Raw genomic sequence first — 24,818 nt, 5'->3', positions numbered from 1 at the left:
TTCTTAGATAACTGAAAAATGTACACGAGGCTGATTTCGAAACCGTCTCCTCAATCTTTATCAGGCTCTGAACAGACCATTATAATTGGCTAGGGATGCACATCATAACTTTATTATATAGTTATTTACTTGGAGAGTGGCATGATCTGTAGGCACAGCCTTTGGTGTTTTGTTGTAACTCATGTTTTATGATTTAATGCAGTGTCCAAAAACTGGTCTCTTATGGCTTAGGCAACAAATCATGATTAAAATCGGCCACAGTCCTTGTGTTGAATCTATTATGCATATTTCATTTTGGAAAAAAAAAAGCCCTGCTATATTGAGTTGTAGTTAATTCATGGATAGGAGAACCTTGAGTCTCAAGGAGCTGATGATGAATTACAATTCCCAGGAGCTCCAAACAGCATGACCAATAATATGGAATTTTAGAACTTGTACAACACATCGAGAAGGTTTCAGTTTTCCATCTTTTATGTACAGTGTCTGGATTCAGGAATCTCCATTTGCTGGCATGAAAATATGTGGGCACCTTGTGGCGAGATGGAAGGCAAACCAATTTAATAAATAAATCAGTGGTGGGATTCAAAAATTTTTTACTACCAGTTCTGTGGGTATGGCTTGGTGGGCGTGGCAGGGGAAGGATACAGCAAAATCTCCATTCCCTCCCCACCCCATTAACCTGCTTTCCAGCTCCGTTCTCCTGTGCAGGGCAACCAAAGAAGATCCAGCCAATCAGCTGGGACTCGGGAGGCGGAAAATTGATGGGGCGGGGCCAGTCAGAGGTGGGATTTGCCGGTTCTCCGAACTACTCAAAATGTCTGCTACCGGTTCTCCAGAACTGGTCAGAACCTGCCGAATAACCACCTCTGAAATAAATACATGTTTGTTCAATATCCTATACCAGAGGTCTCCAAACTTGGCAACTTTAAGACTTGTGGACTTCATCTTACAACTGTGTTACTAACTTAACAACTGCAGTGATTCATTTAACAAATGTGCCAATAAAGGTCGTACAATGGAGCAAATTCACTTAATAACTATCTTGTTTAGTAACAGAAATTTTGGGATCAATGCTGTCTGTAAGTCAAGGACTACCTGTATAAGTGTTTTAACTACATTGCTTGGTGAGAAAATGTTATAAAAGTTATAGTCTATATACAACCTGCTGGGCGTTTCTCTCAAGCATTGCCTAACTACCTCTGAGTGAAGGTTCGATTTGATCAAATTTGAGAATATGATTATCTCTTGGCGGCCAGGAAGGAGAAGAGTGATCATCTGAAGAACAATTACTGCATACTAATTATTAAGGTGGGAAAAAAGATTCTCAAAATTCTTTTCACCAACTTCTACATAAGGAGAAAACAAAGGCAGATGCCACGAATTATTACAAAATTTATCTGATAAACAGATAAATGTTGGCCAACCTATGGGTGTGTTCACACGTATCAGCCGTAAACTCTATTGCCTGATTTTAGCTTAGCATCTTCTATGAACTCAGTCACTGTAATTTATTCAATAAACCGTGGTAAGATCCAATTGCACAACTGAAGTCATGGACCCCTTATTCTTTTGCTTTGACTCAAGCAACCTCACCTTTCCCTGCAGCCTCAAACTGCAACTGACCAACAATAATACTTCTCAGAAGAAGAGGGGAAGGTGATAGGATGTGGGGCTACCGAACTCAATGCGATTGTGCAACAGTATACAAAACAAAACAAAAAACAAAAAAACCCAATACTCTAAAATGCTTCTCCCTCTTGATATTGTGAGATGCTTTGGGTGATTATTATAACCACAGCTGGGGTTGCATGATACAGGCTAAACCAGAAGTCTCCAAACTGGCAACTTTACAACTTGTGGTCTTTAACTCTCAGAATTCTCCAGCCAGCTAATTCCCAGAGAATTCTGGGAGTTGAAGTCCACAAGCCGTAAAGTTGCTAGGTTTGGTGACCCCTATACTAAACCGATCACTTCTTTGGGTCCGGACTAAATCATTAACTTATCATTTGGGTTGTTCACTTTAAGTAACTAAGCTAAGGTCAGCTAGTTGGTGGTATAGGACAGGGACCACCAAACTCATCATTTTAAATCCCATGGACCAGAGACCCTGGGAAAATCCCCAAAAGTCTGCAGGAAAATTCCTAACCCTGTTTTCCTACCGATCGATCATTCTATTTGGGATCGCAGGATACCGTCTCCAGCTCCGTTCTCAGGGGGAGAGAAAGAGAGGGGGGGGGGAGGAGAGAGAGAGAGAGAGAGAGTATCTGTGTGTTTTGGCTTCATGCAAAGAAAGCAGCAGAAGTCTTTCTTTCTCTTCCCCCAAACTCTTCCAGAAATGAGTCTTTGTGAGACTTGTCACGCTGGTGCAGCCTCTGGAAGCAGGAGGCCTTGCAGGGTCCCAAAGACTCATTTCTGGCGGAGTTTGGGGGACAGAAAGAAAGACTTTTGCTGCTTTCCTTGCATATGCAGCCAAAAGCAGAAGAAGAAAGAAGCAGCCCGGTGGCCAGGCGAGGCACATGGGGCGAGAGGGGCAAATTCCCCCCTCCGCCCTTTCCCCCTCCCTTCACTACCTCTTGTTTGCAATGCAAGCGACGCAAGCCTTGTGTTCCCATGGGCCATGTGGGTAGTCCTCCCACTCAAGTACTCTCTAGCTTTCAAGCTTAGGTCAGTTGTAGCCGGCTGAGACCACCATTGTCATAAATTGTGATTTAAACCGCTTGCTGTCATTTCCTTCTTGTACCTCATTTTATAGCAGCTCCATAATTTATTCTGGCAGGTGGCATCACCTATCTTCTGGGGGGGAAAAGTGTTCCTGTGCAGCCTGGATTAATTGCTTTGGGGGTGACATTTCTCTGCGGATCACCAAAATTTTCTCACGGACTATCAGTGGTCCCCAGCCCACTGGTGGGCGACCACTGGACTAGATGACCTCCAAGGTCCCTTCCAACTCTGTTATTCTATTCTATTCTATCTGAATTTTGATCACATGGCTATGGGGATGCCATAACGGACATAAACATGGAAAAACAGCCATAATCCCCTTTTTTCAGTGCAATGGTCACTAAATGAACTAAATGAGCTGCCTAGATTGAGGTCTTCTGGTCTGCTTCCTCCCCATGAAAGAAGGCGATGCAGCACGTCCTGGAAAATTTCATGGTGAATTGGGTGAGCGATATGGTGCCGCTGTTATACTGTGGTGGGAAACAATGTAAGCTGAAATATGAAAGTGAAATCAACATGCAGATGATACCCATAAGTGTTACTTTTCGATCATTTGATTGAATTTGAGCCAGGGTAGTTTCCACATGATCTGAATCCAGAAAATATGTATTAAAAACAAAAATGGGTGGGGTGACACTGGTTTCCGCTTGGCTTGCTGAGATGGGAAATTAGTGATTTCCATCAACTGCTGCTGGATAGACTGAAGATTCCTTTTCTGTGGGGTGGAATAGAGAGCACTAATCCTCCCTACCTCCAATTTCACATTTCTAAAGCTAAATTCAGTATCAACCACAGTTAAAAGAGCAACAAAGATGATTGGGGGATTGGAGGCTAAAACATATAAAGAACAGTTGAAGGAACAGTGCATGGCTAGTCTGATGAAAAGAAGGACAAGGGGAGACATGATAGCAATGTTCCAATATCTCAGGGACTGCCAGAAAGAAGAGGGAGTCAAGCTATTCTCCAAAGCACCCGAGGGCAGGACAAGAAGCAATGGGTAAAGACTAATCAAGGAGAGAAGCAACTTAGAACTAAGGAGAAATTTCCTGACTGAGAGAACAATTAACCAGTGGAACAACTTGCCTCCAGAAGTTGTGAATGCTCCAATATGGACGTTTTTAAAAAGATGTTGGGATAACCATTTGTCTGAAGTGGTGTAGGGTTTCCTGCCTAGGCAGGGGGTTGGACTAGAAGACCCCCAAGGTCTCTTCCAACTCTATTCTATTCCTATGCTATTCCTATGCCTATTCCTATTCTATTCTATTCTATTCTATTCTATTCTATTCTATTCTATTCTATTCTATTCTATTCTACAAAGAAGTATGTTCATCAGATTAAATCAAAGAGCCTTAATCAAGATGTCTATGGAGATTCTCAGTCATCCTGATCATGGTTTTCCCAAAAGTGCTTTTTTCAAAGGCCACTGGACTTTCTTGGTTTTTCCTTGAAGACCTCTTCGATTCTGACTCTGACTTCTTCAGTTCAGTTTTGACTCTGACTTCTTCCGTTTGAAGCTGATGAAGCTTCTTGGGTGAGAAGCGAAACATCTTCAAGGAGAAAAACAAAGGAAGTCCAGTGGCCTTTGGAAAAAAAGCACCTTTGGGACAAGACGATGGACCATCTCCTTTTCTTCTCCCTGTTCTTCTTTGTCATCCTCTTTTCTGTCTTTGGCTTAGTCTCTGAGCTTGGACCACCCAGGAATTTTAGACAGAAATGGTGTGGGCTGAGAAGCAAAATGTCCCATTAATGGAGCCCATTGCACTTAATGACTTGCAGTGATTCACTTAACAACCTCAGCTGGAACTGACAAACCTCTGTTGTAATGTCAACGTTGCATGAGTTTTCACTTTGCAGTTGCACTGCTTAGCGATGAGGTTGCCAGTCCCAGTTTCAGTCAGTCAGTGAGGACTACCTGTATGTATTGTTATACCTGTAAATGAAACAAAAATGAACAAAACAAATTTTTTTAAATACTAAAAGAATAAAATTAAAAGGAAAAAAAAGAAAAAAGCAAAGGTGGGGAAACAGCTTCTGACTTACAGCCAATAATTTAGTGACTGTTCAAAGTTATAACGGACCTCCCAAAAGCTACTTACGTTTTGAAATGTTAACGTCTTCCCCCCATGGCCGAATTTTGGGTGCTTGGCCATTTGGCGGCATTGAGGGCTGCATGCAGTGTGTGCAGTCACTCGAATGAGATTTACAGTGTTTTTGCCGTAAACTGGCATTTACTTCCAGTTTCTGCAAAAGACGGTCCCTAGCGAATAAGGGGTTCACATAACATAGCACTCACATAACAACTGTGCAAGCATATAATTCAAGAATATAGTTGAAATGAATTATGAGGATTGCTGTAATGAGATTAATATCAGTTTTTATGATTAATTGAATAGACTAATTTTTCTTTTTGAAATTATTTGATGTAATTGAAGGGGAAAGTGCCATGCAAAATCTGACTTAAAAGGTATATGTGTTATGTAGTTGCCAGGAGATTATTGTTATTAATTTTTAAGGTGATAATTAAAAAGTTAAATGATTATTGGGAATTAAAGAGGAACTAACCAAATGATATGGTATAGGTATAGGGGTGTCACATTCTAACTGGTGGGGGAAACTTTTTTGAAATGTTTGAATTGAGATGGAGTTTTTGAAATTATAAAATAAGAATACGCGATAAAATTGCAAACCTGTCAGATAAAAGTATAAAGCACAATGAATACGAAGATATGAGAATGATTTAAAGTTAAAAGAAATAGGTTAAGAAATGAATTGAAAATATATAAAATAAGTTTTGAGGAAAGTACTTGAGAAAATTAATAGAAAATATGGAAAGCGATGATAAGAAATGAAACCAAATGTGAAAGATGAATATGTAATCAAGGTCATGTTTGTATGGAAACGTGAAAGCCTGGAATCATGCTGTTCACTAAAAAAAAGATGTTTTTGAAATGTGAAAAAATAAAACTTTTAAAAAAAAACAACAACTGTGCAAGCAAGGTTGTAAAACCAGGTTCAGTCAAACGGTGGTTCTCTTTATGACCATTGCACTTCATAACCATCATTACAGATAGTCCTCAACTTATGACCACAGTTGAGCCCAAAATTTGTTAAGTAAATTTTGCCCCAGTAAATTGTGAATTGCCTGTAAAATGACCTTTCTTGCCACAGTTAAGTGAACCACTGCCGCTGTTAAGTGAGTAACACGGTTGTTAAGTGAGTCTGGCTTCCCCATTGACTTTGCTTGTCAAAAGAACATGATCACATGAACCCAAGGACACCGCAGCTGTCATGAGTCAGTTTGCCAAGGTTCTGTATTTCGATCATTTGACTGTGGGGATGCTGCAATGGTCGTAAGTGTGAAAAACGGCCGTAAGTCACGAATTATTGTAAAACAAGGAATAACCTGTACTGGGCTCAGTTATGATTGTAAATCAATGACTACTTGCAATAGATTTTTGTAGCCAAATCTATTTGGGGAATATCAGATCATACAGTTTTCCATTTACCTGCCTTTCTCCTGGTGCTCAGTGGAAGGTTAAGGACCTCGGGGCTTTGGCTATTTCCAGCTTTTTTTTTTTTTTTTTTTTTTTTTGAGGCTCTCTCCTTTTTTTCTCCCCCCTCCCCTTTCCTTTGGGGTTGCTGTGAAGGTCAGCATCAGAGACCGAGGACTCCAATTCATCGTTCTTGGCTCTCATTGTATTAAGGCACCCGCCATTAAAAATGATTCCGCAGACTAGCCTTGCCCAAAACAGCCTCCCAGGGGGGGGGGGTGGTTGGTGACAAGGTGGGCCGGTTCCGCGCGCGGTCCGCGCCGCCTCGCCCGGGCGCAGCTTCCGCCCCGGCCTGGCACTCGCCCGCGTGCACCCGGGGATTTTGTGGTGGTGGGGGTCGCTACGCGTCGCCTTATAGCCTGGAAATACGTAGCCATCAGCAGACAGTGATTTGGCTTGACAGCTGTGCAATCAGCACTGGGCATGATGGCGAGGTGTACTTGATAGGCCAGAGATGGGGGTTTGGTACCGATACGTGAGCTAGGACCCCAAGTGATCCAAGTGGGGAACAATTTGGAGCAACTGCTTCTCAAAAAGATTGGAAAAGTGAGAGAACGTACAACGCCCTTTTCACGCTATTTTTGTTTTTCTCCCTCCAAGATCCAATGATCAAGAGCACTGGAGAATAAATTAAGACCAGACTTTTTGGCACAGCATTTATTGATTGATTTGTTTGTTTCTATGAGTTTCTAGACTTGACAACTCCAAAATAACCCTGAGCGGCTTCACAGATTAGGAGAACGTAGAAAAGAGGCCAGGTTAGATCAAAAGAACATCAGTCATCTTGAAAGAACGAGCGAAAAACTCTCCCTGAATCATCTGCAGCCTAAATGGTCATGCAGGCATCTTGATCCAAGGCCTGGGGAAAGGAGCAAGGTTTTAGGTTTTGCCTGAAGGCAGGTCTTCTGCAGTGGCTACCCTACTACCTTCTCAATAACATTCTCTAGAAAGGAGAGGTTGCGTCATGCCCTTGTTCGAGTCGGACTCTGAGGGAGAGGAGGGACAGCAGACAGGGAGTGGAGATGTGGCTCCGGAGGTTGTGGAGGAGGCTGGGGAAGGGCAGAGGCTGGCTGGGCAGTCAGAGGAAGAACCAGGCCCATCCCCTCTTCATCCTAGGACATGTAGGGAGGAACGGAGAAGGAAACAACTTGGCTTGTGAGAGAGGAAGTGGCCATGATCCCCCTCATTGGTTGCAGCTGGGGAGAATAGTATATAAGAGGGATGGTTAAAACACAGCATTGCCAGAAGCAAAGCATGTTTTATTTTGGGCTGAAGTTATCTTGGTTGGCATCCTTCCAACAGACTGTGCCTTGTTATCTCCCTGAATTTGGTAATTACTTATCCTGGTCTGTTGTGGAAATTTCTTCATTGTAGTTTGATTGGTTTTTTATTTCACCTCTATCTGCTGATTAAGTTCGGACAGTATTGCTTTCTTTTGAAGACTATTTTTGAATATGTTTTATCTCCAACTGAGAATTATTGAACAGTGGGGCCAAGTTGGAGGCATTAAAGTATGTTTTGGATTTTGTTACGTTTGTGTTACACTCCAGGTCATCACAAGTTGAACAAAAATTACCCAGGACTCTTGGGTCCAGCAGTGGCTACTTGAGAAGAAGATGCACCATGAGCACCTCCTTCATGGTTTGGTGAAACCATCTTGTCTCTCAAGAGGTCAATACTACTTCATGGGCTGTAATGGAATGTGAGGATGACCTTGGAAGATGGGGGTGGGGGAATGTTGCCTACAGCAGCATTACCAAATCTTTTTGGCAACAGGGACCAGTTTCATGGAGGACAATTTTTCCACAGACTGTGGGGGGAGGACAACCTAGATCCGTGATGGTGAACCAATGGTACGCATGCCAGAGGTGGCATGCAGAGCCCTCTGTGGGCACGTGATCCGTCACCCCAACTCTGCTTTGCTGCGCATGCATGTATGCACCTCCCGCTGGCCAGCTGGTCTTTGGGTCTCGCCGCATATGTGCAGGGGGTCAATTGAAGAGATATCCTAGAGAAAAGGGAACTATGACCAAACATTTTTGAAGGTTGAGGAAAGAGAACATCTTGCCAGCTGGACAACATCCCCTATAATCCAAGGAAATAAAACGAGATGCCTTCCGGTCTCTCATGGAACTGGCCATCTGGAGCAGGGGTCTCCAACCTTGGCAACTTTAAGACTTGTGGACTTCAACTCCCAGAGTTGGCCCATGGGTTGGGGACCTCTGTCATAGAGAATGATCAGATAAATGGAGGAGGAGCCCACAACTGAGTAACGGGTAGAAGAAGAAACATAACAGATAACAGATAATCAGAGTTGGAAGGGACCTTGTAGGTCATCTAGTTCAAACCCCCGCCCAAGCGGGAGATCCTACACCATTTCTGACAGATGGGAGTCCAATCTCTTCTTGAAAGTCTCACTTCTGAAGGCAACTTCTGTTTCATTGGTTGATTGTTCTCACTGTCAGAAAGTTTCTCCTTATTTCCAGGTTGAATCTCTCCTTGTTCAGTTTCCATCCATTATTCCTTGTCTGGCCTTCGGGTGGTTTAGAAAACAGGTTGACCCCTTCCTCTCTGTGGCAGCCCCTCAAATATTGAAAGATTGCTATCATGTCTCCCCTGGTCCTTCTCTTCACTAGACTAGCCAAGCCCAGTTCCTGTAACCGTAGAAAGGATCTGCCCTAACTAATCAGATGGTAAAACTAGACGGGGAGATTTGTACTTTCAGACTTGCAAGAGAGATGGTGGTCTCCCAAGTAAACCGAATGGGAAAAAAAGACCACAAGATGAGCTGAATCTACTTTGTTGTAAGGCTGCAGTAACGGAATCTTGTGTATCTGAAGTGACAAATGTCTTCATTTAGTTGCTTTCCTTGGTGTCACATTTTGAGCATAATGATTTTGCCCTCTCCATGATGGTGAGTTAATGCTTGTGTGAGTTGGCATTTGAAGCTGAAATTATCCTTCTATTTTAGATTAGTCTCCAATTCAGATTTTTTGGGGAGAGGGAAATGAGTGGAGTTCCTTCTGAGCTTCTTTTACTTGTCTTTTGCAGAAAAAGAAATTTTAGACACAACGGGGGGGGGATTCAAAAGACAGTTTCTGCACTTTGGCATTCAGACTCAAGCTTACCTAGTAGATAGGCGCACTGGGGCAAGTTTTTGACATCACAAATAAAGGAATGTAAACTCTACTTTGCATGAATGATCAGCCATCTCTGCAGCCATTTAATATAAGGGCAAGGCTATCTATAGAAAATATTTTGTAAAAGTGCCTCAATTGCAAATATATCCATTGGCCTCAAAGATGTGTTTATTTATTCAGGGCATTTTAGCAGCAACATTTGACTTAGAAGGCAATAGGGAGAGAAGGAGTAGAAATAATAAAATTTCACTAAGATTTAAGAGGCAATTGGGAAGTTTGTGAAGCCAAACCTGTAGGGAAAATCAGCATTTTAACAAGAGTTTATTGTGGAGTAGATGTTAAAAGCTACCTACAATGAGGGAATCTGTATAAGAACTCTGTTGAGGGAACTTTGACAAATGGAAACATGGATTTTCCAGTCTATTTTTTTAAATAAAATTCCATAAAGCAAATTGATAGACTCAATACTATTTTGCTACTATAGTTGGTAAAAAAAAAAGACTTGACTTACATTTTCATGTGTATTCTAGCTTAGGTTTGAGCAAATACAACACAATAGGCCATGTCCTTCAGCACCGGTTTCTAAGTAACTATGGTTAGAATGGTTAAGGGTAAAGCAACTGATGGGGGTGCTCTATGCTAGAGATGGTTGGTAGAATAATAGAGAAAATTCTGCCTCTGTACCTTCTGTGCTCTGGGTCTTTAGTCTTTACCTACTTCTTGGTACTTTTAATGTTTTTATGTTTATGGTTTTATTGCATTGTATGTGTCCCAGAATCACTTTGAATAGTGAGATGGCTGGCAAATTTAATAAGTAAATACATATAAATAAAAAGTATGCTTCTTTTTTTTCCCTTTAGACTCCTGTTCTCCGGCAAGAAACATGGAACAAGTGAACTGACGTGAAATCCCATTCTGGTGAGTCTTTCCTCTGGTGTAGGGGTGAATGGGTGCATGGATGGATAGAGCACACCCCTGGTCTTGGGTAGGGCGCATTGAAAATAGCCCTGAAGGACAGACAGAAAAGCCCCCCTCCTCAGGTGGGATTCGGGAAACATCTCAAACTAGCTAAAGGTAAAGGTTCCCCTCGCACATACATGCTAGTCGTTTCCAGCTCTAAGGGGTGGTGCTCATCTCCGTTACAAAGCTGAAGAGCCAGCGCTGTCCAAAGACGTCTCTGTGGTCATGTGGCCGGCATGACTAAATGCCGAAGGCACACAGAACGCTGTTCCCTTCCCACCAAAGGGGTCCCTATTTTTCTACTTGCATTTTTTAAATGCTTTCGAACTGCTAGGTTGGCAGAAGCTGGGACAAGTAATGGGAGCTCACTCCGTTACGCGGCGCTAGGGATTTGAACCACCTATATCAAACCAGCTAGCTCCCCCTTAATTTATACAAAGATAAAAGACATTCAGACTTGCAAGATTCTGTTCCTAAACTGTTACAATAAAAGTAGTTTTTGGCCAATATGGCATTGGTTTCTTGATCTGAGCTACCTTATAGGGCTGACAGGGAAAATGGAAGCAGAGATGGGTGTCCTTCATCTTTGGAGAGTTAAAGAGATTTAAAGATGAAATGAATCATCCAGATCTGGAGGAAGGTAATTTAAGGAACCCTGAAAAAAAAAAATGTTGTCGGATATGGCTTCCATCTGTTTCTCCAGGATAGTGAGATACTTCATCTAGGACAATCTGTGTCATCAAATCTCCTTTTTTACAGTCCTGAGAATTCTTCCCAACCTGTTTTGTGGGAAACGTGTGGCAAATTTTCCTCTGTGGGAAACCCATGAATGCACATTCTTTTTTTCCTATCACTTTGCTTGTTACGTTCCACTTGATTTCATTCCTGTTCATCTGGATAGAAGTGGTGGAAACCTATTGAGGGGCGAAGGAAAGAGAGATGGTGGGGTCTGCATTAGAATTTCTCACTGCCACAAAAAACACGTTGTGTGTAGAGGCTACCGCAAACCTGCAAAAGTAGCAATAGGCTGAATTTGCAAGGCTGTGTTTCTTTCTGCATTTTTGATCTATGAGATCAATTCATGAGAATCTACCGCATGTGCGTTTGACCAAGTTATTGTCTGCCTACATTTCTAGATGCCCCTTATTGCTCTTCCATTACTAATGAAGGGCTGCTGTGGGCACGTGCCTTTGGGGTCCCTGTCATTCTGAATTAGGATATATCTTCAGCTCTGTGCTTATTTTTCCTACAATCTTCACTGCTCCATGCTTATAATCCTCAACTTAGCTGTAGGAACTCTCTGGACAATTCTGTTTTTCTTTTTGTCCCCTCTACCTTCTGAAGGCAGGAAAGCATTCCAGCCACAGTCCGAAATCCCCAAATTAATCCAAAACCAGAATTAAATCCCCTTCCCAATGTGGTTTGACCTTTATGCCTTGGGTTTAGAGAAGGGTAAGGATAATATCTTAGGACAATCCAGATGTGCCTGGGGTTCAGCGTTCCAGCTGACACAAGGACCAATGGAGGTCTCTCCATTCCAACCAATAACTCTGAAACAGACATCTCTCAAAGGTTCCTTTTATTTGGATAGTAACTGGTACATCTGTAGAATCCCGAATGCGAAAGTTTCGGGCTTCCTTGCAAAAGTAAAAACTACAAATCCATCCCCCATACCCATCACCACACCACATGGCCCTATCACCAAAGTAAGACTTCCTTCCCAAAGTACTACTTCCTTTTCACTATGTGCAACACTACGTGACCTTGAATCAGCAAAATAATTTTATTTTGTCCAACTAGATATACTCAATGATTTTCCCCCTCCCACTTTCCCAGGCTCAATTGTGGCAGCGTGGGAGCATTGAATGTCAATATGGCTTCCAAAGCTGATACCTTGCTTTTCTGGTCCTTCCCTTTTTATTCCTTTGTCAATACTCCAGATCAGGGGTCTCCAGCCTTGGCAACTTTAAGACTTATGGACTTCAACTCCCAGAGTTCCTCAGCCAGCTGACCCCTGCTCCAAATGGCCAATTCCAAGAGAGATTGATCGGAAGGCATCTCGTTTTATTTCCTTGGATTATAGGAAATATTGTCCAACTGGCAAGATGCTCGTTTTCCTCAACCTTCAAAAATGTTTGGCCTTAATCATTTTTTTTCTCCAGGATATCTCTTCAATTACAAGCTCAGCTACCAAGGGAGTTGGGTTAATCCTGGAAACCCCCCAAACATCTCTACTGGCTCTCTCTTATTCCTGAACCTTCACATCCCTTTTTGGAATCTCCGTGAATGTCTGCAGATAAATGAGGGAAGCCTAGTTTCCCTGCAGACTCATTTCCTGTGATTTTCCTCTGCCAAAACCTTGCAAACTTGGCCTTACACGATGCAGCTTTTTTACAGAAATGTTTGTGGAAGTGTCATTAGTCACATTTTGAAAAGGACTGTGTTGGAAGCCCAGGGCTAAGCCAGGACTAGGCAGTGGTGGGATTCAAAAATTATTTACTACCGGTTCTGTGGGTGTGGCTTGGTGGGTGTGGTGTGGCTTGGTGGGCGTGGCAGGGGAAGGATATTGCAGAATCTCCATTCCCACCCCACTTCTGGGGGAAGGATACTGCAAAATCCCCATTCCCTCCCCACCCCACTAACCTGCTTTCTAGCTCCGTTCTCCTGCACAGGGCAACAAAAGAAGACCCAGCCGATCAGCTGGGACTCAGGAGGCAGAGAATAGATGGTGGTGGAGCCAGTCAGAGCTAGTATTTGCTGGTTCTCTGAACTAATCAGAATTTCCGCTACCGGTTCTCCAGAACAGGTCAGAACCTGTTACTGGCAACTGCAGTAAATCTTAGTCTAAGATAGACTAAGATTTATTGCAGCTGCCAGAGCTTTGCACACAGCCTTTCAAATGTCACTCTCTCATTTTTTGAGTGAGAAGTGGGAATCAGTAATTTCAGAAAAAATAATTACAGGTCGGCCTTGATTTATGACCACAGTTGGGGCTGCCCAGTTGCTAAGTCATATGGTCATTAATCAAGAGATCATGTGACTGGATCCAATTTTGTGGCCATTTTGCCATGTTGGCTAAATGAATCATATGGTTGTTAAGTGGCTTCCCCAATTGACTTTGCTTGTTGGGAAACTGGGTCAGGTGTGTTATTCAGTAAATTTTGACTGTAGGTCTAAATGTTTGATGACTTTTCCTGTTTTGATGGAACATGTTTCATTTTGAAAAGGATCAGCTCTTTGCTTTGTTTGGAAGTGGTGCACTTCCTGCCCCTGGTGTGCAGGAAGGATACCTGCCCCTGGTATCCCTGACCTTCCTGGGTCCTTCTGAATCTTTCTAAATGTTGTTTGTGATCCATAGCTTTTCGGGTGCCTTCTCTTTGGACTGATGTGCCAAACAGGTTGCCATGCAACCAACAGAGAGCAGAAAGAAAGAACAGGATGGGGGGGAAAGTCCAACTGAATTCAGCAGCACTTGAGAAAAACAAAGCCAGAAGTGTGTTTTTCCTTGCTCCTCCTTTGAACCTTGTGTTGAATTGCATCATTGTCTTCTCAGCTCTGTGGTCACCGTCATCAATGGGCTGCAGCAGCCAACACAGTTCTAGGTTGCACAAAACAGAGGGATAGAATCAAGAGCACGTGAAGTGTTAATACCACTTAATAATGTCTTGGTAAGGCCACACTTGGAATCCTGCATCCAGTTTTGGTCTCCACGATGTAAAAAAGATGTTGAGACTCTAGAAAGAGTACAGATAAGAGCAATGAAGATGATTAGGGGCCTGGAGCCTAAAACATATAAAGAACGGTTGCAAGAACTGGGTATGTCTAGTTTAATGAAAAGAAGGACAAGGGGAGACATGATAGCAGTGATCTGATATCTCAGGGGCTGCCACAAAGAAGAGGGAGTCAAGCTATTCTCCAAAGCACCCGAGGGCAGGACAAGAAGCAACGGGTGGAAACTAATCAAGGAGAGAAGCAACTTAGAACTAAGGAGAAATTTCCTGACAGTTAGAACAATTAATCAGTGGAACAACTTGCCTCCAGAAGTTGTGAATGCTCCAACACTGGAAGTTTTTAAGAAGAAATTGGACAACCATTTGTCTGAAATGGTGTAGGGCTTCCTGCCTGAGCAAGGGGTTGGACTAGAAGACCTCTAAGGTCCCAATTCTGTTCTGTTCATCATTCCTGCCTTTTTCCGATGGGAAAATAGCAAACTTACTCTATCAATTAGGCCAGGAATCTTACAAACAGAAACGACCTCCTGTTTCAGAAGGGAAGAAGCAATTTTCTGTCCCCTTCTCCATGATTTTTCATGCCTCTTCAGTTATTCTTTACTAAGCAAATTATATGTGTGTATTGTATACAGGTATACAGGTATGTGCGTATTGTATACAACTATTTGGTTAGTGACTCTTCAAAGTTACAATGGCACTGAAAAAAAGTTATTTATGACTGACTCTCACAGCATCCTCATGGTTGCAATGATCAATATTTAGGTGCTTGGCAACTGGCATGTGTTTGTGATGGTTGCACAATCTTGGGCCATGTGATTGCCATTTGTGACCTTCCCCCAGTCAATGGGAGAAGACAGATTTGCTTAACGACTACGTGATTCACTTAATAACTGCAGTGATTTGCTTAAAACCATGGCAAAAGAGTTCCTAAAATTGGACATGACTCGCTTAACAACCATCTTGGTAGCAAAGAAATTCTGGTCCCCATTGAGGTTGTAAGTAGAGGGCTCCCTGTTTAAATTTAATGCACGGTATTGGTCGTTGTAGTTCATTTTTGGGTGCACCTAAAGAACTACAGTTACTTTTATATGTTTTTTTTATTTTATTTTATTAAAGTTTGAGGGAGGAAAAAGCTTAGCCTGTTGCAGATTCAAACATGCCGGCTGCTGCATTTCGAAGATTGAAAAAAATGGTATCATCCAAACTTGACGCTAAGGGAGTAACAGCAAAACCTAATATTAGTGGATTCATTAAAAAAATGGTTTAAGCAAACAGTATTGTAACAAACTATGGCATAGTGTAAGGAGTGAACACGGACTCTGATTAAGCCAGGATATAATTTCTTTGGGTTAAACCTACTGTAGTATGATATGGAGAACTATCCATTGCTATTTGCAAACTTTAGTATAAGGTGCCACCTGTTGTATGAATCAAATTAGTTGGGGAGGTTATTCAGTAAACGATGGTTAAACAAACCAGGTTTCTTTCTCTCTCTCTCTCTCTCTCTCTCTCTCTCTCTCTCTCTCTCTCTCTCTCTCTCTCTCCCTCCCTCCCTCCCTCCCTCCCTCCCTCCCTCCCTCTCCACTTCTGGCAGCTGCTGCCCAGCGATGGGTTGTGTACAATGCAAGAAAAAGAAGGCGAACCAAACTCAGACCAAGAGCAACGATGGAGCCATTAACCCACCGCCCAACTCCTGCTATGATCCTAACTCCTCCCATCAGAACCCTCCCAACTTCACACGGATCCCAGATTTCAACAACTTCCCAGGGACCCCAGGGCCTTTGACTCCAGCTGGTCCTGGGGTCTCCGGGCTCTACCCAGCACCCTCCATTCACATGCCAGGAATGGGCATCACAGGTCAGTCTTCATATCGGTTAAGGAAAGGATGATTGGGTTCAGATTTTCCTTTCTCTCTCTTTTTTTCAGTTGGTTTAGTGCGGAGGTCCTCAAACTTGGCAACTTTTAAGACTTGTGGACTTCAATTCCCAGAATTCCTCAGCCAGCTTTGCTGGGAGTTGAAGTCCACAAGTCTTAAAAGTTGCCAAGTTTGGAGATCTCTGGTTTAGTGTTTCAGGAGGCTGTCTGATAAATAAGATTATCTTTCAAAATGATTATTTATTGTTAATCTGAATCAGTTTATTGTTTGATGATGACCTCTTTGTTTATTGTTTATTTTATTTTATTTTATTATTTTATTTTATTTTTTTATTTTTATTTTATTTTATTTTATTTTATTTTTTATTTTATTTTATTTTATTTTATTTTATTTTATTTTATTTTATTTTATTTTATTTTATTTTATTTTATTTTATTTTTATTTTATTTTATTTTATTTTTTTATTTTATTTTATTATTTTATTTTATTTTATTTTATTTTATTTTATTTTATTTTTTATTTTATTTTATTTTATTTTTTTTATTTTAATTTAATTTTATTTTATTTTATTTTATTTTATGCATTTATAAATCTGGCCAACTTTTAATGACAGTGGGTATCCTAAAGTAAAAATGATAATGAAAGTTTGAAAAAAAGTGACCCAAACACCAGAAAGAAAAGCCAACCATTAAAAGATAATGAGACTTGCAAAACCTATCATCTATTGTTACTAAAGGTTATGGGCTGTGATATACAGGTAGTCCTCGACTTACAATGGCTCATTTAGTGACCACTCAAAGTTACAATGGCACGCTCACGCTTATGAGCATTGCAGCATCCCCATAATCACATGATTTACACTCAGATGCTTGGCGACTGGTTCACTTTCCTGACCATTGCAGTGTCCTGGGGTCATGGGATCCTTTTTAGTGACCTTCTGACAAGCACATTGTCAACTCAAAAATATTTCTCTGGTCTTTTAGAGTTGACAGCAGAAAGGGAGTGGGGGAAGTAATGCATACCTTAAATATTTTCATTTTCATAGCTAGGCGGCTGAAGATTCTGGCGCGCAAGATTATTACTCTTGGCTATGGATGTGTCCCACTAGAGAAGATACATCCAGGAGGTGGGGGAAGACCAGGGTCAAGGGGGAAATGAATTATGTGTCTCTGGCTGCACCCAGGTTATGCCAGCATTGTTCACTCCTAATAAATGATTTTTTTAAAAAAATCTGAGAGATGTGGCTAGAGTCTCATGATTTGAATGGAGGTGGATTGTCGGAGCACTGACACAAATTCAGTGGGGGAGCTGGATTCACTTAATAACAATAACAGTACCCTGGGTAGTAGCACCGAGGCTTATATACCGCTTCACAGTGCTTTAGAGCCCTCTCTAACTTAACAAATGCAATGATTTGCTTAACAGCTGCGGCAAGAAAAGCCACAAAATGGGGCACACCCACTTAACAAATGTTTTACTTAGCAACATAAATTTTGGGTTCAATTGTGGTCGTAACTCGAGGACTATCTGTACCCCTCTTTGTCCAAGTGTGGCTTGGTTTGGCTTTCGTCTTCCTACTCCAGGCTGGGAAGAGCCACAGGTCCAGAGTCCAAATCATCAGAGGCTTCTGGATCGAAGACAAGAAGAGAACCTGCGTCCTGGGGTAGCAATAGTGCTTAGACTTCATAGTGTGTTATACCGCTTCGTAGTGTGTTGCAGCACTAGGCAATTTACAATCCCAGTATTTCACACACACATACACAACAATCTGGGTCCTCATTTTACCGACCTGGGAAAGATGGAAAGCTGAGTCAACCTTGAGCCTGGTGAGATTAGAACTGCCGAACTGCTGGCAACAGGCAGTCAGCAGAAGTAGCCATTGTACCAGACAAATTTAAGAAGGAAGAGCCACAGATGGCCATCTAGGTAGAGGAAAACATTTTCAAGCCATTAGAGGACACTATGACTCCGGGGTGGGCTGCTGGGTTCGCAGGGGCTCAAGAGACACCCCCCCAGCTAAGATTCTGTGCAGTTCAGAGAGCTTTTAAATCCCACTCCTGGCTAGCCCTGCCCACCCTGCCCCTTCCAGGAGTCCCCACATGGCCCATTTTGGATGCAGGTAAGTGCAGGGCGTGTGTGGAGGTTCGGGGAGGCTGGAAATGGGCCTGTTTCCAGCTTCCAGAGAGCCTCCGGAGCCCGGGGAGGCCATTTTACCTTCCTGGAGGCTCGAGGAAAGCCTCCGGAGCCTGGGGAGAGCAAAAACACCCCCCCAATCGTGATGCAGGAGGCCGACTAGGCCACACCCACCATGGCCACACCCTCCAGCGACCTGGGCAATGAACCCTTCGCTAAAATTTTTGAAGCCCACCCCTGCCATGACTTTTCACCCTTTCTGTCCAACCATTCAAGAAAGTGGGGCATTGAGGGTCTTCTACGGACTCAGGATGCTCTCAGCGGCAACGCGTCCGAGGCTGAGTTTGTCCTCCTCAAGCTCCTTTTCTCTCTTTGCAGGTGGCGGAGTGACCCTTTTTATTGCCTTGTATGATTATGAAGCCAGAACAGAAGACGATCTGACATTCGTCAAAGGAGAGAAATTCCATATCATCAACAACACGTGAGTTTTGGGTTCCGACAGAATGGGAACACGGGGCCTATTCCTTCCTGAAGCTAAACAGCATTGATTTTTCTGGATGGCGACTACCAAGCAAATGACATTGCTTTCAAATTTCTTCATGGCGGAATAGAAAGAAAGAAAGAGGAACTCTCGGTCTTAGCCAGGAGGGGAAGAGGCCTGGCTTTCTTTAGCTTCTGTCTGTGGAATTGCACACCTGGGATAACTACGGGCTGAGTTTAGCTTGATACGCACGCGCGTATGTGTGTGTACGGGTATGTCCATGTGCAACGCAAGCAACAGCATGTGAGTTGCCGGGAAATCTCTGCTCCTGTAGCTTGCACAGATTTCACTGTTGATTCAGGCTGCCCTGCAGGTATGAAAAGAAGGCAGAGACCCCAAGGGGTTTTGGCCAATTATCCCAATATGGTCCACTCCAGAGGTAGTATTCACCAGTTCTGGAGAACCGGTAGTGGAAATTTTGATTAGTTTGGAGAATCAGCAAATCCCACCTCTGACTGGCCCCTGTGTCTATTCTCTGCCGCCCATTGAGTCCCAGCTGATTGGCTGGGTCTTCTTTTGTTGCCCTGCACAGGACAACGGAGCTGGAAAGCAGGTTAGTGGGATGGGGAGGGAATGGAGATTTTGCAATATCCTTCCCCTGCCACGCCCACTAAGCCATGCCCACAGAGCCGGTAGTAAAAATGTTTGAATCTCACCACTGGTCCACTCTTGACTGACCAATAGTGCAGTAAAAGGTCGATTAGTTCTTCAACAGGTGCTTTCCGTTCCTTTTGAGTGAGCTGCTGTCTGGATTTTGTGCCCTTTTGCTGTTGAAATTCCAAGCAGGGGGTTACTGATGTTGTGTCCCCCGCCCTCTTTTTTGCTACAGAGAGGGTGACTGGTGGGAGGCACGCTCCCTGACCACGGGAACCACCGGCTACATCCCCAGCAATTACGTGGCTCCTGTGGACTCGATCCAAGCAGAAGAGTAAGTACGGGGGGGGAGGAAGCAGGTTGGAGGGGGCGTTTAAGGGAAATCTCGCAGATATACTGCATGCAGATGGGATACTGGGGAATTCTGGGAGTTGGTCCACGTGTCTTAAAAGTTGAGAAACACTGATCCATAACCTCCCTTCTTTCTTCCCAGGTGGTACTTTGGGAAGATTGGCCGGAAGGATGCTGAGAGGCAGCTGCTGTGCCATGGCAACCCCCGGGGGACCTTTCTCATTCGTGAGAGCGAAACCACCAAAGGTACCACTGAGGTGTCACCCTGTTTCCCTTGTCTTGTGGCAAAAGCCATTGGGGGACAGAACTGTCTGCGGTGCTGCCAGATTTTTGCCTTCCTAGCTTAGGCTGCTGCCTTCTCCTCTGCAAGAGTCCCATCTAGTGCCTGAAGAAAAATTATTCTCTTGCATTTTTTTTGCCTACCTGGTCTCACTAGATTCAATAATTTTAAAAAGTTGCTTTAGAAACTTCAAAGAAGATGAGAAGGTCAGTAATATAGTGGCCTGTTGGCCCCCGGCCCCTGCAGCAACCGAATCAGAGGAGGAGGCGTGGGAGTCAAGGTCAGGATCAAGGCACTGGTGCTGACCCTGAGAGCTCCAAGAGGGAAGAGGGAATGACGCTGTCAGAGATAGAGACAGGGGTGGAGCCTGGGCCGTCCATCAGCCCTCAGATGGAGAGTCAACAGCCCCAGGTCGAGGTGGCTGATGAGGAAGAGGAGGAACAACTGGGTCCAGTGCCTGACACGCAAATGAGCAGAAGGCAGAGGAGAGGGAGTTAACTTCAGAGGGTTTGTCGTGTTTGGGGAGCTGGGTCAGAACTTACAGATGAAAGGTGGTGTTCTGTAATGACAAACGATGAGACCAACCGTATAAGGGGATGCTATAAAATGCCTCCGAAACTCAAAACACAGCCTAGGCCAGAGGTCTCCAAACTTCGTGGTTCCAGGCAGGACCACCCAGTGGAAAGAAAGATTGCAAAGATAGAAAATCTATTGGTGGGGGAGATGGGGGGGGGGGGCTTTGAGACTTCCTGTGGGGTTCTGGTGTTGGGGAAAATTGTAAGCCTTCTCTAAGCAAGGCGGTCGTGATCAGGATTGGGGTGTGCACACTTATGCAAGGGTAAACAAAAACAATACGACCTCCCTTTCCTCTAATTAAATAAATGGTGTATGGAGAAATACTTGGAGCTTAATTGGAAGGGCATTTTGCAAACACTGAGCCACTGTGAAAAATGTTTTATTTTCAATGCGTCCCTGCCTTGCTACCAGTTGCAAATTTAAGTCGGGGCTCCAGACATTAAGTGGAGGTTTCAAGGAAGAATATTAAGGATGGAGATATTCTTTAAGGTAGTCAGACTGCAAACCTGTTAGGGTTTTATTGTCAGGCATAAGCAACCAAAACCACCTGTTAATAGTCCCAAGCAGAAACTTTGTGATTAGACACCTGTGTTACAAGAATCTCACCAGACTGACTGCATTCCCTTGGGAAGGTTAGGTAAGGCTTCAAGGATCCTGTAGGAGGTCAGACCTGTGTCACTTTGCACAATGCAAGGACTCTAAGCTTGGGCCCCTCTTAACACTTCCCTCCATCTAGCTGGAGCTCCCGACACTTCTAGAGATTAAACAAAAAACGGTGTTCAGAGTTCCAAGTAATAATCCCATAGCAAGCAAAACTCCGAGGCAGGTAGATTTCTCAAAGAATAGTTTTATTATATTGGCACAATTCTGGTGAAAACCAACTCTGAAGGTTCCCGCGGTTTTCACCTAATTAAAAGTAAAAGTGTTTCCCCTTCCCCAAACTATCAGGCACATGGTCCAATCAAAATACCGTTTGGTTGCTTAGTAACATCACTCCTCCTCCCTCTGACCAGGTATGAGAATGTCCTTGATTCCCAGGAGGAAGTATTTTGTTTTGGCTACAAAACTCCAGCTATCTCTATCCCCCCCTCTCTATCCCTCAGCTCCAGTGTGGCAACACTGAAGCTTCAAAATGGTTTCGGTCAGGTCAGCTTCAGAGTTGACAAATGGAACAACTTTCTTGGGTTAATTGGGCTAACAACTTGCCTCCAGAAGTTGTGAATGCTCCAACACTAGAAGTTTTTAAAAAGATGTTGGATAACCATTGGTCTGAAGTGGTGTAGGGTTTCCTGCCTAGGCAGGGGGTTGGACTAGAAGACCTCCAAGGTCCCTTCCAACTCTGTTATTCTATTCTATTCTAATTATAAGCCTATATCAGACCGAAGGGCACACGAGTGACTTCCAAGAGTCTCTTTTGTTATATCACCACCTACATTCTATTAACTGAGGTCCTCATTTGGGGAGGTAAGGAAGATGTTGACCGTTTACTATCCCAGTGAGGTCAAACTACAATCCCCAGCATGCCATGCGGTTGGCCTCTCTGGCTGAAGCTCCTGAGAATTGGAGCTCAGTAATACGTAATGCCAAAGTCAGGTGGCCTCCACACAACCTGTTTCTGCTTCCCTTCTCTTTTCCTAGGTGCCTACTCATTATCTATCCGGGATTGGGACGAGATGAAGGGAGACCACATCAAGCATTACAAGATCCGGAAGCTGGACAGCGGTGGCTATTACATCACCACCCGGACACAGTTTGAGACTGTGCAACATCTGGTGCAGCATTACAGAGGTAAAGAGTGATGGATTCAAGAGAGGGGCAGGTGTTAAGATTGGTATGGGATAGATCAACATGTCAGCCTCTTAAGGTTGTCCAGATTAGGAGGCAGACTCCACAAAAGGACTATAGAACTAAGCTTTATTGACACAGGCAATAATAAAAGATCCTTGCAAGTCTGATTATGTTTTTCCTCTCCTCCTCCTTGTACCCCAAAACACTGCGGTGTTTCTCAATCTTGCTGACTAGAGAATTCTGGGAGTTGAAGTGCACACATCTTGAGGCCACCAGAGTTGAGAAACACAGTTCTAATTAGCCAGGGAAGAGTCAGCCTGAGCATCTTCCTAATCTCAAGGAATTCTTTTTGGTAACAACTTCTGAATATTTTTTTCCAAGGATATCTCCATGGCTCTTTACAGCCAGAGACTGGCAGGAGAATGAGGGAAGATCGGGTGCCAATTCCTGCATTTTGGGGGTTCTCCTTGGGATATTTTGAGGGTGGTTGTGGAAGGTTATTTAATTTTAAAAAAACGTTAGGACTCGTGTTTTCAGGAGCCCTTTACACCAGGGGTCTCCAACCTTGGCCACTTTAAGCCTGGAGGACTTCAACTCCCAGAATTCTCCAGCCAGCAAAGCTGGCTGGAGAATTCTGGGACTTGAAGTCCTCCAGGCTTAAAGTGGCCAAGGTTGGAGACCCCTGCTTTACACCTTCAAGATTGTTAGGGCTGCTCTATCGTGGTTCAGGGATACATTTAGCAGACTGAAATTGCACAACATCCTAGGCTAAATAATGGCTCAGGGTTTATGCCTAAGAATGTTCTGCAACCAACTAGGCTGTTTTGGCTAAGCCAAGGATTCAGGCCTTGTGCAGGACCCAATTCCAGTAGAATGAATCCCAAAGGTGCTTTTTTCAGGAGGCAACTGGACTTTCTGGTTTTTCTTTTGAAGACGTTTTGCTTCTCACCCAAGAAGCTTCTTTAGCTCTGACTGGATGGTGGGGAATGGAAGGATTTATATACTCCTTGCAGACAGCTGGTCATTTGCATCCTTTTAGCGAGTGGTGAGAATGCAAGATGCAAGAATGCAAATGACCAGCTGTCTGCAAGGAGTATAAATTCTTCTATTCCCCACCATCCTGTAAGAGCTGAAGAAGCTTCTTGGATGAGAAGCAAAACATCTTCAAAAGAAAAAAACAAGAAAGTCCAGTTGCCTCTTGAAAAAGCACCTTTGGGATAACCATGACCTGGATAACCGAGAATCTCCATAGACAGTGGGGTGAATGTTTTTTAAAAATGGATTCAGGGAAGAGTAAGGTTCCAACCATCTTTTCTGTTGTAGTCTTGACCCTGGATTTAGCCATGGTTTCATGTCTAATAAACAAACACGGGTAGTCCTTAACAACCATTTGATCCATGACTGTTCCAAGTTCTAACGGTTGCTGAATGAATGGTGGTTGCAGACAGTTCTCAGAGTTCTGGCTGTCCTAGCGTCCTCATGGTCACATGATCATGATCTGGATGTCAGGATTCCAACACTTAACCCCATTTAAATCATGAGTCTCGAGCTAAATTTCCAAAACTCCAAAAGGATTTATTGGGAGTTAAAAGGTGCGACATTGCCTGGGTGTAGCCGACTCTGAGACACATCATTCATTGTCACCCTTGACCCTGGTTTTCCCCCATCCCCTGGGTGTATCATAATTCATATTCTCCAATGGGACACATCCATAGCCAAGAGTCATCAATCATGCTCTCCAGTTAGAATTTTGCACAGCAGAAACTTCGGTCACCTAAAAACTATCTTTGAAACCATTTATGGAATGCAAGCTGACCACTGCTCTCCCCTCCCTTTCTGTTGGCAACTCTAAAAGACCACAGAAATATTTTATGAGTTGTCACTGGATGCTTGGCAACCAATTCACACTTATGACTGGTTGCCAAGCATCTCATAATCATATGTTTGTCATTTTACAGCCTTCACTGCTGGCTTCCCCAGAAAGTCAGTGGAGAAACTGATAGAGAAGATTGCAAATTGCTGGGGTAAATCTTTCCCCGTTGCACAACTTCCTTCAGCTCTCTATGCTTATGATACGCCAGTCACTCATGCACCCCTCCACCCTCACACACACTCCCCAACCCCCTTGCATTCTCAAACATCCCTTCCTCCATCCTCCACTTATCTGCCTGCTGGCCTGGGATTTCAACTTCCTGCTGGCTTCTCCACTGACTTTGATTGCAGGCAGCCAGCAGGAAATTGCCTTGCCTAACACCGAGGGAATTCAGTTAATAACAGCAAGCGGGACTGGAGGAATTGCTGTTGCTAAGCAATGCATCCACACTTTATGATTGCATCACTTAGAGGTGGAAATTCCAGCCCCAATTGTCACCCTATGTCAAGGACTACCTGTAACAAATCATGGCTCTCAAATAAAAACAAAGAGGGGCAAAGCCGTATCTGATGGGTGTCTCTTCCAAAATATCCAAGGCTACCAGCTGTGACATCTGCTCCTGAATTTTTCATGCAGGGACTTGCAAAGGTCAAACTCCCCATTTTGGCACTGCGTTGAAAACTCCCTGTTTTCTGGTTTCTCT

At 43.5% G+C, this 24,818-nt stretch overlaps 1 protein-coding gene across 7 annotated transcripts in view; it reads left to right on the top strand.

Moving 5' to 3' along the window:
- FGR (FGR proto-oncogene, Src family tyrosine kinase) overlaps positions 1-24,818 on the top strand; it is a 68,014-nt gene that overhangs the window by 27,625 nt on the left and 15,571 nt on the right. For 5 of the 7 annotated variants that reach the window (XM_087970694.1, XM_087970693.1, XM_087970696.1 and 2 more), the window contains exons 2-7: positions 10,273-10,330; positions 15,698-15,960; positions 18,491-18,593; positions 19,483-19,581; positions 19,741-19,844; positions 22,093-22,242. In XM_087970694.1, the coding sequence (XP_087826820.1) occupies positions 15,711-15,960; positions 18,491-18,593; positions 19,483-19,581; positions 19,741-19,844; positions 22,093-22,242 (706 nt within the window). In that variant the 5' untranslated portion in view covers positions 10,273-10,330; positions 15,698-15,710. Of the gene's footprint in view, positions 1-7,822; positions 7,944-10,272; positions 10,331-15,697; positions 15,961-18,490; positions 18,594-19,482; positions 19,582-19,740; positions 19,845-22,092; positions 22,243-24,818 lie in introns of those variants that run through there. The other 2 variants (XM_087970697.1, XM_087970695.1) reach the window with 2 other exon arrangements.

Source organism: Notechis scutatus, chromosome 8 (assembly GCF_049901735.1).
Source record: "Notechis scutatus isolate UNSWTSFEM ecotype Mainland chromosome 8, rNotScu1.2, whole genome shotgun sequence".
Classification (NCBI taxonomy): domain Eukaryota; kingdom Metazoa; phylum Chordata; class Lepidosauria; order Squamata; family Elapidae; genus Notechis; species Notechis scutatus.
The sequence above is the reverse complement of the archived record's forward strand: the minus strand, read 5'-3'. Positions and strand labels throughout refer to the sequence as shown.